At 40.3% G+C, this 12,970-nt stretch overlaps 1 protein-coding gene across 1 annotated transcript in view; it reads right to left on the bottom strand.

The window, feature by feature from the left end:
- Positions 1-11,833, bottom strand: part of elp2 (elongator acetyltransferase complex subunit 2) — a 36,063-nt gene extending 24,230 nt beyond the window's left edge. Inside the window, exons 1-10 of the mRNA XM_031729280.2 lie at positions 11,666-11,833; positions 11,458-11,536; positions 10,990-11,063; positions 10,633-10,777; positions 6,286-6,363; positions 5,852-5,916; positions 5,664-5,730; positions 1,695-1,841; positions 1,338-1,433; positions 236-336 (exon numbers count right to left, since the gene is read on the bottom strand). Of these exons, the coding sequence (XP_031585140.1) occupies positions 236-336; positions 1,338-1,433; positions 1,695-1,841; positions 5,664-5,730; positions 5,852-5,916; positions 6,286-6,363; positions 10,633-10,777; positions 10,990-11,063; positions 11,458-11,536; positions 11,666-11,797 (984 nt within the window). The 5' untranslated portion in view covers positions 11,798-11,833. The remainder of the gene's footprint in view (positions 1-235; positions 337-1,337; positions 1,434-1,694; positions 1,842-5,663; positions 5,731-5,851; positions 5,917-6,285; positions 6,364-10,632; positions 10,778-10,989; positions 11,064-11,457; positions 11,537-11,665) is intronic.
- Positions 11,834-12,970: the final 1,137 nt, after the last annotated feature.

The raw sequence follows: 12,970 nt of genomic DNA, 5'->3' as shown, positions 1-12,970 counted from the left end.
GCAAGGGCACTGACAGCAGGAGAAGGGATACTGTGGGCGGAGGGTGGAGGGGGGGTTCAGGCTCCAGATCATGTCACAAGCAACTGAAAGGAAAACTGGCCAAAATAGACTGAGGAGGTGGGTGTGCGAGTCTCCGTGGATGTGTGAACAAACCCTGTGCTGACTATCGAGAATGACTGAATTCACTTATTGTATATGTGTGTAGGCTCTGTGGACCTGCATGCACAACACTGACCTTCTCTATCCACACTCCAGAACCCTCCTCAGGAGCCCAGAGGATCATGGTTTTGTCCATAGAGGCAGAGAGCAAACAGAGACGCTGTTGCAGCTCGCCACCTGCAGGAGGAGATAAAGAGATCTATTTTCAGGAAAGGCATGGAGATCAAAAAATTGCTTAACAGTTGATCATTAGGCCAGTGCTTCTCCATCTTTATGACTTTTAAGCTGAAGTACATACTACTCCCAACATCCTTTGTTCTCGGCCGCATGCGCAAGTTATTTCAACAGTCAAATCTTCATAGCATGTTTTTTTAAACTACTTATCATTTTAATAATCTCAGCGACCTCTTTACTTTTAGTGCAGCTCAAAAACTCAAGGAGTACTGATGAACATGTTTTGCTCTTTTCAAACTGACTGCTCTCTATTTACAACAAACACCAAGAACAAGAAAAGATCACAAACGATGGTGCTGTGGTTAAAAGCTCTCTGCTCCCCAAACACACAGATAGCTGCAGGCATGACTGCTTTCCATGCAAAGACCACCAAACTGCAGGGAGAGTGCAACTGTCATTTCATGAAGTGTTTTTCAGTTTGGACAAATGTTTTTGCATTATAATTATTGTAACTTATGCTGAATTATAAATTAAAAATAAAAGACTGTTTGTAATGATGTATCTGAAGCAAAGATATATGTAAATTGAATGCGATGTAAATGCTTTTAGGAGAACCAGAGGTTTAAAGCAAGAATTTGTCACATCCATCGGTCATTCCTTTGAGGACTAATTAAGTCAATAACTTTTAACACTTCTATTTTTCTTTTTCCTTTTAAAATGTCACAGTCTCTCGCTGGCTTTTGTAAGCCAAGACTGAAAGACAAAAGGAGGAAAAATGCCTCTCAGCGTTGCGTCCAAGCCAATTCATTTACTTCCACCAGCTGTGGAAATTGAGTAAGTGATTGAAATGTTTTTTCTCTGAATCTAAAATAAATGGTCTGATTGTGTTTTTGACTAACATAACTAATAGATTGTAGCAATGACCTACTGGCAATTTTATGCAAGTGCAGGCCCAAAAACAGGCGTCATAGCAGCCATTTCCTCCCAGGTTTTAATCAAGGTACCTTGATAGAAAGGAGGCTGCCAGTGAACTCCATACACCCAGTTTTCATGGCCTGCCAGCACAGTTTCAAGGGACACAGCAAACACTGAGGACTTATCTGTAGAAAGAACACAAACAGAGGCCAAATGAAGCCTAAAAAACAGCTTAAAAAACAAAAAAAAACCCCACACAGGAATAGTGTCTGATTATGACAACAACTGCATGACATTTGAAAAATTCCACACACAAAAAAAACAATTATGTATAAACATACATACAGGTCTGTAACCATCATGTGCCATTAAACCTTCAAAAAGCATCTCTCTTCATTTGGCTAATTAGCGCCCCTTTTATAATCAAGCCTGGGTGGCCCACTCACCTCTCTCCTTCACTTCAAAAATGTCCTCTTTCATTTTGATGATGCTGTGATTGTCCTCTGCATGGGTGTCTGTGCCAGACTTGGCACACAGCCTCCACACTCTGATGAGAGAGTCCTGCGAACAGCTGGCTAATAACAGCTCCCCACCTGAATGAGTGAGAGTTAAAAACCCAAAAACCTTCACTACAAAGTTATTTTGTGTCGGCTCTTAAAATATTCTATTGCAGAATCTATCCTCATTTTGCATCGTTTTATTTAATCAGATCATGTCCTTCAATGAAACGTGTGGTATTATGAAATATAGTGCTATTGTTTTGGTGTGAACAGAAGCAATGACAGTCCAAAAAACCATAGAGAGATCAGACACATTAAGTTTAATGGTTAGTATACTTGAAAGTGTTGAAAACCTCATGACTTCTTTGTACTGTTCTTTCCACAAAGTGGAATAATTGTACATCTTCCGTGACTTTAAATAACAAGAACTGGGTGTACAAATTTAAAATTATTTGGGATTGGTGTCCACAGACCCGGCTTTTAAGCGTAGTCCACAGATTTTCAATAGGGTTGAGGTCGGGGCTTAGACAAGTCTATTTCAGAAGCTTTTCTAAACAGCTGCAGATTCCACGATCATCAGTTTAAAAAACTGTACAAGTTATCAGGACATGTCAACACTTTGCCAAGGTCTAGAAGAAGACCCAAACTGTTACCCTCAAGTAAGAGGAAGTTGGTTAGAAGCAACCCATGAACCATCAAAACTCAACCCCTTCATGAACTGGAAACTGCTGAAAGACCAGCATTACTGTCCATAGTGAGTAGAGTTTTATATCACCCTATCTTTACTGTACGCAAGGTGTCCCTCAGGGTTCAATTCTAGGCCCACTGTTATTTTCACTTTATGTAAATGACTTGCCCAATGTGTGCAAAAATGTGGACACGATTATGTATGCTGATAATATAATTTTTACACAAGCCAAAACTGCTGATGATGAAGCCCATCAGCTTTCATTGGCATTACATGATCTACAAAAATGGCTGAATGATTCATGCCTGTGCCTTTATAATTGATGTGTTTCCGTTACTGTCATCTATATTGTCCTCTGTTGTCCACTCTTCTTGTCATTGTTTGTTCTAGTATAATGTGATCACTGTTTTTGTCCTTGTCGCATGATGTAAATAAATAAATAAATAGTGTCTCTTTATGTTTTTCCTAACTTGTGTTTAACACCAACCTGCCAGAGGGTCTGCCGATGGAAATTAGCCCAAGGCTATAATCTGGCATATTTACATTTGTTAAAATGTTCATTAATATGTGTTGCCCCTCTTTCTAAATAAAATTAATAAAATAAAATTACAAAGGACTGAGAGGATGCCAACCAAGAAAGTAGTCCCTGCTCCAAAGTTAACACCTTCAAGCCTGATTAAAAGTTGCAGCTGCGCACATGGACAAGCAAAATGTTTTTTGATGGTCATATAAGACAAAGACTGAGCTATCTGGCCACAACGACAAGAGCTATGTTTCCAGGCGTAAAGGTGAGGTTTTCAAACCTAAAAACAGTGGGCCAACTCTCAAGCATGGTGATGGTAGCATCATGTTCTGGATGGAATGAGATGGAATAACAAAGTTGGAAGAATACCTTCAAATTCTTCAACTTCACTGCAAAACAACAACTAGATGGTAAAATGTGGATATTTGGCCAGGAAGAGTGGCCAAATATCCAGACAGAATTATGCCAGAAGCTGACTTGTAGCCAGTCAGAACACAGGTATGCTGGCCAAATACGCACAGACAGGTGGCAAACAAAGCACATGCCACTATTCCTGAGTGTGCCCGTCTCTCACATTGGTGCTTTAGTTTTAGTGCAGTAGCCACCGTTCCATTTTTATCTCTGCCAAGATAAACGGATATAACAAAAAAAAAAGTCCTGTGTTGCTACCACCAAAGGCCTCCAGAATGCTGGGATAAGAAGGATGAAGCCATTATAGTTTGTCAATCATGGCATAATGACACTAATGATAACGACAGCCATGATTTGTTTTGCTACTCGCCTCAAACTGTGCCAAAACGACGCGCAGTGGTGACTATTTCTTATGCAACAGTGTTTTAAAACGAGAACTGGGCATCAAAGTCATTTTTAACTTTGACTTTTAATTTATGATACTTTTACTATCTTAATCTTGTAGTTTCTGCACAGTCTCCGAAGAGGCCAACACACCCATGTTTTCTGACCATTTAATTATGAGGAAAAATATCAAACATATTAAAAGCCTTTCAAGTGAGACTTCTTTCTACAAAGCTTTTAGTGCATGACAGATGTCAAGCTGATTTTAAAGCAACATATAATTAAACCTAGTGAAAAAGAAAAAAAAAACAGACTAAAAGAGAGAAATACAAAACTAGAAATCACGCTCTGAACCCCAATATTGAACAGCTATGATAAACTGCTCCTCTAGTGCTCCAATTTGCCATCTGTCGAGTCATAAAAGAACAGAATGATTTATTTAACTACCCTCGCAGCAGAGAGAGGGTTTTTGTCATTCCTGTGAGAATACTTCATATAAACAAACTTCATTCTGTCTCTTTTTTGGCTTGTAGCTTGGCAGCATGGAGTAGGTCATAGACTGTGAGTAGGAAGGAGACACTGGTGAAGAGGGTTGGTTAAGGAGATGAAATAGCTTTTACACAGTCAGAACAGTGCAGTAATGAAGTGCCCTTGAAGAGGGTTACACAATTAGTAGAGCCTGGATTGGATCCATGCATTACCGGGTGCCATCAAAATAGTCTGAATGCAGTGGATGGTGAGGCTGGACTTTAGCATGGAAAGATGGAAACCATGTGCATGCTTTAGACATTTTCTGGGTCTGCGAGGAGAAAATTGCCTTTCCACTTCTTTGTTTTTCAATTTGCAAAGGTCAAAGACCACATGTCAGCCTTTCTTGTCAAATTGGTTAAAGGCTAGGACAGGAAATCTACTCCCACCTCTCAGCATTTACTCAGCAACATGTTATCTAACTCTTCCAAAGACCAGAAACTGTATTATCCCGCTTTGCAGGCTTTCTTAAGATCGACTAAAGATAAGTGAGAAATCAAGCACATGCTTTTCAGGCTCTGGAAGACAAAACACTACCATATCAGAAAAAAGAAAATAAGATAAAAAGGGTAAATAAAGGGATAAAGGGACTCCAGACCACAAAGTTATCAAGTCATTTTTTCTTTAATATGTTCTGTGACCATAACAGGTCCCTTTTTAGTAAGCTTAGTACATTTATTACCCACAGAACTCTTTAATTGACCAGCAACAAACATTATTTTATCAAATATTTAATAACTAAAAATGATAAAATAATGATTGTTACCGGTTAAAGAGTTCATTTTGGATATTCAGTAGTTGCCACCTAAAATTGATCCTGTGATCAAATCTCAGCCTACATACCCAAACAAAACAGGACTGGTTTAAGAAGACGCTGAAGATTGCCGGGCTGAATGTCGATTCAGCATGACTGTGTCTTTGTGCAAAACCTTTTAGTCAGCCCTCAGATCTTTACATTTTGCTTCTAAGGAGAAAGACTTCCAGTTTTTCAAAGCCGTCTTTAGCAAAAGTTTCCAGGTTTTCAAAGTTATTCCTTGGCAAACATCCAAAGAAGAGCTTTAAATGTCCTTCAAGTAGGTTTTTGAAATATTCCTGAAACTACATAAAGAAATTACAAGAGAGCTTGAAAGAGTTCAGCCTATGCCATACCAACGACTGACTTTTTTTGCCTTATATACTGTGTTTACATATATAATTGCAAACGTTTCAATCAATTGTTGCATCTATTATAACTATTATAATAAAATGAAGTGAGAGATCACTCAAGACTTAATGTACTGTACTTTGATTTTTAATTAAATGTGTCACATGTGTACACTCTACTAGGATAGTAACCTGCTTATACAGCTGATACAAAGAGTCTACAAACATTACCACTCACCTGCAGATGCCCACTCCACTCCACGAACCCAGTCTTCATGTCCTTGCAGGGACATGGCTCTCTGCAGCTATTGTAGAGGAATTAAAAAGGGTCAGACACTGCCCTCTAACTGTGGAAATTCAAAGGAAAGCATACACACAAAGAACATAAAAGAGCACTTCCTGAAAGAAATATCAACCTGAGCTTACCTGCCCATTGGCCTGCACATAGAGATGCACCCGAGAGTCATCACCCCCACAGGCCAATATGGGAACTGTGAGAAGAAGTTTTCACACAGTCACAAAAGCACGCGCATACACACACACACTCTCACACTCTCGCGCTCACAGCAGGCTTCATGCATTTACATCCCCATCTAGGTTTTATAAACAGAAGCGGAATGGAAAGGAAGCAGCACAGCATGAAACAGACAGAAAAGCGTGTAAAATAGCGAGGCAAAATGACACGAGACACTTCAAACGGAGACAGAGTTTTGAATATGTGAATATGACGTTCAGTTACAGGCACTAAAGCAGTCGTGTAAATTGAGATGGATGACAAGAGAGGAAAAAAGAATGTATGTGTGAGTGTGTGTGTGTCTCATAACTTAAGAGATGTCTATGGATGAACGGCTTAGGCTTACCTCTGCTGCCTGGCAACAGTACCAGAGAGACATCCATCATGAAACCGCTGCCAAAGGACACGTTATGGAGGCACTCAGCTGAGGAACGGAAACATACATGAAATTAAACTTTAAACACGATATAATAACAGGAAATAATTTAAGATAATACAGATGACATTATACATGTGGACACAGAGTTTTCCCCCCCCGTCTCCCCACGTTGATGAAGAAAGTACATTTCGAGCCACTGCTCTTCAAACGGCGCCGATCTGAAATAGACTGTATTCTTAACTGGGAATATAACCCAAGGTGATGCCTAGTCCACAAAAACGCACGCTTGATCTCGACAACTGTCAGGCTTCATTAATGTTTTTCTGCACTGAGAACTGGACGAGAACTCTCAGCAAAGAGGAGACGTTACGGGGGACAGCTAGAAACAAGGAAAGGACCATGGATGACAGAAAGGAACACGAAAGATGCTCACGTTTATTGAAAAGTAATGTAAATAAATAAAAAGACATTATTAAGGAAAAGATTTTACCAGGGATAATTATACAGCTTTGTATGATATGGGGTATAATAAATTTGGCCTTTTTTTTTTTTTTTTAAATCACCAGCAAGTTATTTTACCTACATTTATAAACATACACGTTACCCTTTAAAAGAACAATCAGATAATGAAGCTTTTAGATGTTCAAAGGGAATTTATGACTCTAGTTAGAAAAGTCTGAGGCTCACTCAGTTTGAAAGGTGATCAGTACCTGTAACCAATTAGTGTGCACATGGTGACTTAGTTTTAAGATTTATATCAGAGAGAAGAGTGAGTTAGTTTGGAAGCTTTGAGGGTAAAGCTTTACAAATAAATACATCTAATTCTTCTTAAATGTAAGTAAGTCCACTGAACCATGAAGACAGTCTATTGTAAGTGCTGTGGCACACATGACAAGCCTAAATAGTTTTGCAGCACAGCACTGATCATGTTACAAACATTGCCATGTTCTCTGAAAACCATTACTACAGGGAGTGCAGAATTATTAGGCAAATGAGTATTTTGTCCACATCATCCTCTTCATGCATGTTGTCTTACTCCAAGCTGTATAGGCTCGAAAGCCTACTACCAATTAAGCATATTAGGTGATGTGCATCTCTGTAATGAGAAGGGGTGTGGTCTAATGACATCAACACCCTATATCAGGTGTGCATAATTATTAGGCAGCTTCCTTTCCTTTGGCAAAATGGGTCAAAAGAAGGACTTGACAGGCTCAGAAAAGTCAAAAATAGTGAGATATCTTGCAGAGGGATGCAGCAGTCTTAAAATTGCAAAGCTTCTGAAGCGTGATCATCGAACAATCAAGCGTTTCATTCAAAATAGTCAACAGGGTCGCAAGAAGCGTGTGGAAAAACCAAGGCGCAAAATAACTGCCCATGAACTGAGAAAAGTCAAGCGTGCAGCTGCCAAGATGCCACTTGCCACCAGTTTGGCCATATTTCAGAGCGGCAACATCACTGGAGTGCCCAAAAGCACAAGGTGTGCAATACTCAGAGACATGGCCAAGGTAAGAAAGGCTGAAAGACGACCACCACTGAACAAGACACACAAGCTGAAACGTCAAGACTGGGCCAAGAAATATGTCAAGACTGATTTTTCTAAGGTTTTATGGACTGATGAAATGAGAGTGAGTCTTGATGGGCCAGATGGATGGGCCCGTGGCTGGATTGGTAAAGGGCAGAGAGCTCCAGTCCGACTCAGACGCCAGCAAGGTGGAGGTTTTGGCTGGTATCATCAAAGATGAGCTTGTGGGGCCTTTTCGGGTTGAGGATGGAGTCAAGCTCAACTCGCAGTCCTACTGCCAGTTTCTGGAAGACACCTTCTTCAAGCAGTGGTACAGGAAGAAGTCTGCATCCTTCAAGAAAACATGATTTTCATGCAGGACAATGCTCCATCACACGCGTCCAAGTACTCCACAGCGTGGCTGGCAAGAAAGGGTATAAAAGAAGAAAAACTAATGACATGGCCTCCTTGTTCACCTGATCTGAACCCCATTGAGAACCTGTGGTCCATCATCAAATGTGAGATTTACAAGGAGGGAAAACAGTACACCTCTCTGAACAGTGGGTGTTTCTCAATATGCGTACTTGTGCGTACTTGCGTTCTCGTGTACTCGTGAAACGTCATCAGTCGGAGACCAAGTACTGTTCCAATTCGAAGTACGCATCACGCCGAGAACGCGAAAAAGTCCCGGATGTGTTCTCGATCCGCCCGTTTTATCGAGCATGCATCAGTGTAGACTTGGGACAGCTATATATCCCAGAATGCATTTCGTCCAAAACTCAACAGCGGACTCCCGGCACATCGTCTCCCCCCCCCCCGCTCGCGGACTTCTCTCTACTCAGGTTAAAGAAACCCCAGCAGCTGTCTATAGTATTGAGTGTCCACTAAAATAAAAATAAAAGCGTTCTAACATCTCACCTGCTTGTTTTTATTAAGGTATGTACACGTATGTACATGTACACTATTTTTATTAATAGAGGTTTCACTACTGAGGTTAAAATGATATATAAGTCACTTAGATCACTTCTAAATGTTAATGTTTGGTTCATTTCAGTGTTTTATTTGTTCCTGAGTAAACCGGTTTGGCTGTGATTAAAGTTAAGCTTCATAACATGTTACTCACAGTTAAATTAGGAGGGGACGGCAGTAAAAACTCCGGACCTGTGACATCATCACGTACGCAGGTGTTCCGACTGTACAAATCACAGGTCCGTGCTCGCGTACTTGAGAATTGAGAAACATCCCACGAGTCCGTGCTCGCGTTCTCGGCGGGTACGTACTCCCGTGCGTTCTCGGCGAGTACGTACTCACCGAGCACGCGAGTACGTACTCGCGTACTTGGGCATTGATAAACGGCCAGTGTCTGGGAGGCTGTGGTTGCTGCTGCACGCAATGTTGATGGTGAACAGATCAAAACACTGACAGAATCCATGGATGGCAGGCTTTTGAGTGTCCTTGCAAAGAAAGGTGGCTATATTGGTCGCTGATTTGTTTTTGTTTTGTTTTTGAATGTCAGAAATGTATATTTGTGAATGTGGAGATGTTATATTGGTTTCACTGGTAAAAATAAATAATTGAAATGGGTATATATTTGTTTTTTGTTAAGTTGCCTAATAATTATGCACAGTAATAGTCACCTGCACACACAGATATCCCCCTAAAATAGCTAAAACTAAAAACAAACTAAAAACTACTTCCAAAAACATTCAGCTTTGATATTAATGAGTTTTTTGGGTTCATTGAGAACATGGTTGTTGTTCAATAATAAAATTATTCCTCTAAAATACAACTTGCCTAATAATTCTGCACTCCCTGTAGACAGTTAATCAGAAACAGTATGATAAACTCAAATAATTAAAAATTTATATGTCAGTTAATAGTTGGTGTATATAGAGGGGAAAGGATCTTGAAGCATTCTAGCTTGTGGCTGTGGACCGCCTACGTTTCCAGGTCATGTAATTTAGTTAATATCTTGTGAAATCTTAAAGGACACAAAAATATTTTGTTCTTTTAAAGCTCTTCACAAATTATTGCTTTTTCTTCTTGCTAAACTCTAAGCAGTGCTACCACTTTAGGGATCTCTGTTGAAACACATCAAACAATATGTGAAGAGAAATATAGATCTTTAGAGTAACCATGCCTCATAAGACATAACTTCTGACTAATCACACTCCTACCCAGCTCCATATTTTTACAGACTGAACTGCAGTAGCTTTGCATGATTCATCGTTCAAAATGATCCTTATTTAGCTTATCTTTGGTCTTGATGCAGCCCCTCAGTTCATCCACTGTATGAAATAAGATCTTCTAGCTTCTCTCCTTTTAATTCAATTTACTATTGATTTTGTGTGTTGGGCTTCTGTGCTTATGCTGCGTTCCAGTTACAAAGGAAGTTAGCTGTTGGGAACTCGGGAGTGACTCCTGAGTTAATGAATTCCAGGAAAAGCGTATTTAGCTTATTTGGCTTATTTAGTGAGCCACAAATGCACAACAGTGGCAGGACGGAATATTATTATGTGTTTACTACTGTTTATGGTCATTGCAGCCATCTCGGACTGTTAACTCTGGGTTCTTAGGGCTGCTTCAACATCCTAAGCAGGAAATCCTAGCTGAGAGGCTGTTCCTCTCTATGGGAACATCATTACTTTGATCAAGTTTAATGCAAGTAGAATTGTAACAGTACAAACAAGAAGACACTGTAACTATCAATTTCAGGAATCACAGCAACTTCCACGATCACAATTTGAAAACTTTTTCTTTCTTTTTTTTGGGGGGGGGGCAGTGTAATTAATTTAATGTTTTTTATCTCTTACCTTCTTTGGCGTCACAGCAGAGCCAGAGTTTAACTGTGGAGTCTGATGCTGAGGAGGCCACCAGTATCTTTGAGTCCTCCACGTAGATGGCATCAGCAGCACATACTGGACCAGTGTGGCCCTTACACTCAACAGACTGGATAAACTGGAAACATCACATTTTATTTATTTTTTTTAATCCACCTGTGTTACCTATATGCTGCCAAATCATGATGGAGATCACTTCAGAAAGTATGGCCATTATTATGGAATGAAATCAACATTTCTCCAAGGAGCATGCACTTGCTTTACTCGCTGAATAAAGAGGTGGCAAGGTGTAAGAAACAGTATGAGCAATATGTGCTGCAGGTGCTTCACCTTTCCATCCTGTTGAGCCTCCCAGAGGATGAGTCGATTGTCTGATGCTCCTGAGACTAGATGACCCTCTGGAGCTGTGACAATAACAGTAACACGGTTTTGATGGTTTGGCGTACATAACACAGTAACAACTACTGTAAACATAAATTTTGTAGCATATGGTAACGTTTTTCGAATATAGTTTCTCAATGTGCCAGGAGTCTCTGGAAAGCTCGCTGTAGGCTTGCTGCAGAATAAGATGACTAACCTGCATAGTGTCCTGACAGAAATATAGCTCAATACGAGTGCAACCTCTGCAAGGCTCTTAAAGAACAGCTGCCTTTGTGGCAGCACGAGCAGCATTGGATCAACAACGGAAACACGCACGCACGCGCGCGCGCGCGCACACACACACACACACACACACACACACACACACACACACACAAGCGGTTTGACAGCCATCAGCTCCATTCTCTCCACACTCACCGCTGTCCTCTCTGTGAACCCACTGGACCGCATTCACTCTGCCGGTGTGTCCGTTTAGAAGAGCTACAACTCTCCTCCCCTAAAGAAAGAACAAGTTTACTGGAGTAATAAAAAAAAATATATCGGCCCATTTAAAACTTCAGCATGCTCGTCGCTGGCTGTGACAGCTGACAGCGGATTCACAGTAGAAAGTGACGGCCTGTCCTACCTCTGGGTCGTATAGAGCCACTGAGTTACATGTCCCATAAGCGATAGTTCCTCCGCGACCCCAAGAAACAACATTTGGCGTCCTGTTTGCACAACAAGCTACATGGCATGTTTCAATTACGGCCGCCGCCATCTTGAAAGCTGAAGTTGTGGAGTTACTGTAAATGTGTCCGGGGCTAAACGGTATCATTGTGACAACGGTTCCGCAGTTTGAGCACAGTGAATGTTATTTTTTTTTAAAACAATTTACACACGTCTATAATGTGACTTATTTTAATAATATTAATATTTTAATTACAATATGGGTGCTTACTATGGACTAGTGACGGATATCACGCGGAGGATTAGTTATAGTTGCACTACCGAGTGGAGTCCAGTAGATGGCGTAAGGATATCACAAATCCATAGACACGCTACAGACGCGTGACAATTTGAAGGCAAAACCTGAACTTTTGACTCCTGAAGTGAGAATATCGGGCGACACTGTTGACTAGAGTAGAAGGAGCGTTCCGGAAAAATGAAGAATTAAAGCCAAGGTGCACTGAAGCTGCCTCAAAACATCACTAAGACGGGAAGGGAAGGTTTTTTTTTCCTTTAATAAGTCACAAAACGATAGAACCCTTTATCAATAGACATTTTATAACCCATTGTAACACCTTATGCTTAATATTCCCTAATTTGTATTGTATTGATATTATAACATTATTAAAATAGTATACATAATAAGCTATTTGTGTGACTTTTGATCTCTAGCAGGACTGAATTAAAGTAAAATAGGATAACAGTGAGTTGATTATTTTTTATTCTGAGGAGATTTTGTTTCATCTCCCCTACAGGGAATTTTGAAGGCTAGACAAAAACAAAACTGATGGAGATTTAGAGCCTTATTTGGAGATATTTTAGCCGGATGGATGATTGGAGATTTTGTCTTGTCTTGTGCCTGAAGGACAGCCACACTGCATCAACCAACGTACAAATATATAGAACTGTGGATTTGTATAAAATATTTGTATACACCATAGAGATGCTGGCACTCATAGTGCAAGTGAGTGCCATTTCAATCAAAATCTCAATTAAAACTCTCTATCAACAATCAACACGCCATAGCATAAGCACAGAGCTGTGTCAGACTGTATCATCTACTTGTCACTCTGTATTGAGGGTGAGTGGTCACAGCTGAGCTAGCTGCTAGCCAGACAACCTTACTTGTAAAGAAAAAAAGAAAAAGAAAAAAGCCCCCTGGGCTTTTTGGGCTTCAACAGCTGACACTTTTGTAACAAGAAGTTTTCGGGGCACCTATTTGACA

The sequence above is a fragment of the Oreochromis aureus genome, linkage group 22 (assembly GCF_013358895.1).
Source record: "Oreochromis aureus strain Israel breed Guangdong linkage group 22, ZZ_aureus, whole genome shotgun sequence".
NCBI lineage: Eukaryota > Metazoa > Chordata > Actinopteri > Cichliformes > Cichlidae > Oreochromis > Oreochromis aureus.
This window is presented reverse-complemented; position numbering and strand designations above follow the sequence as displayed.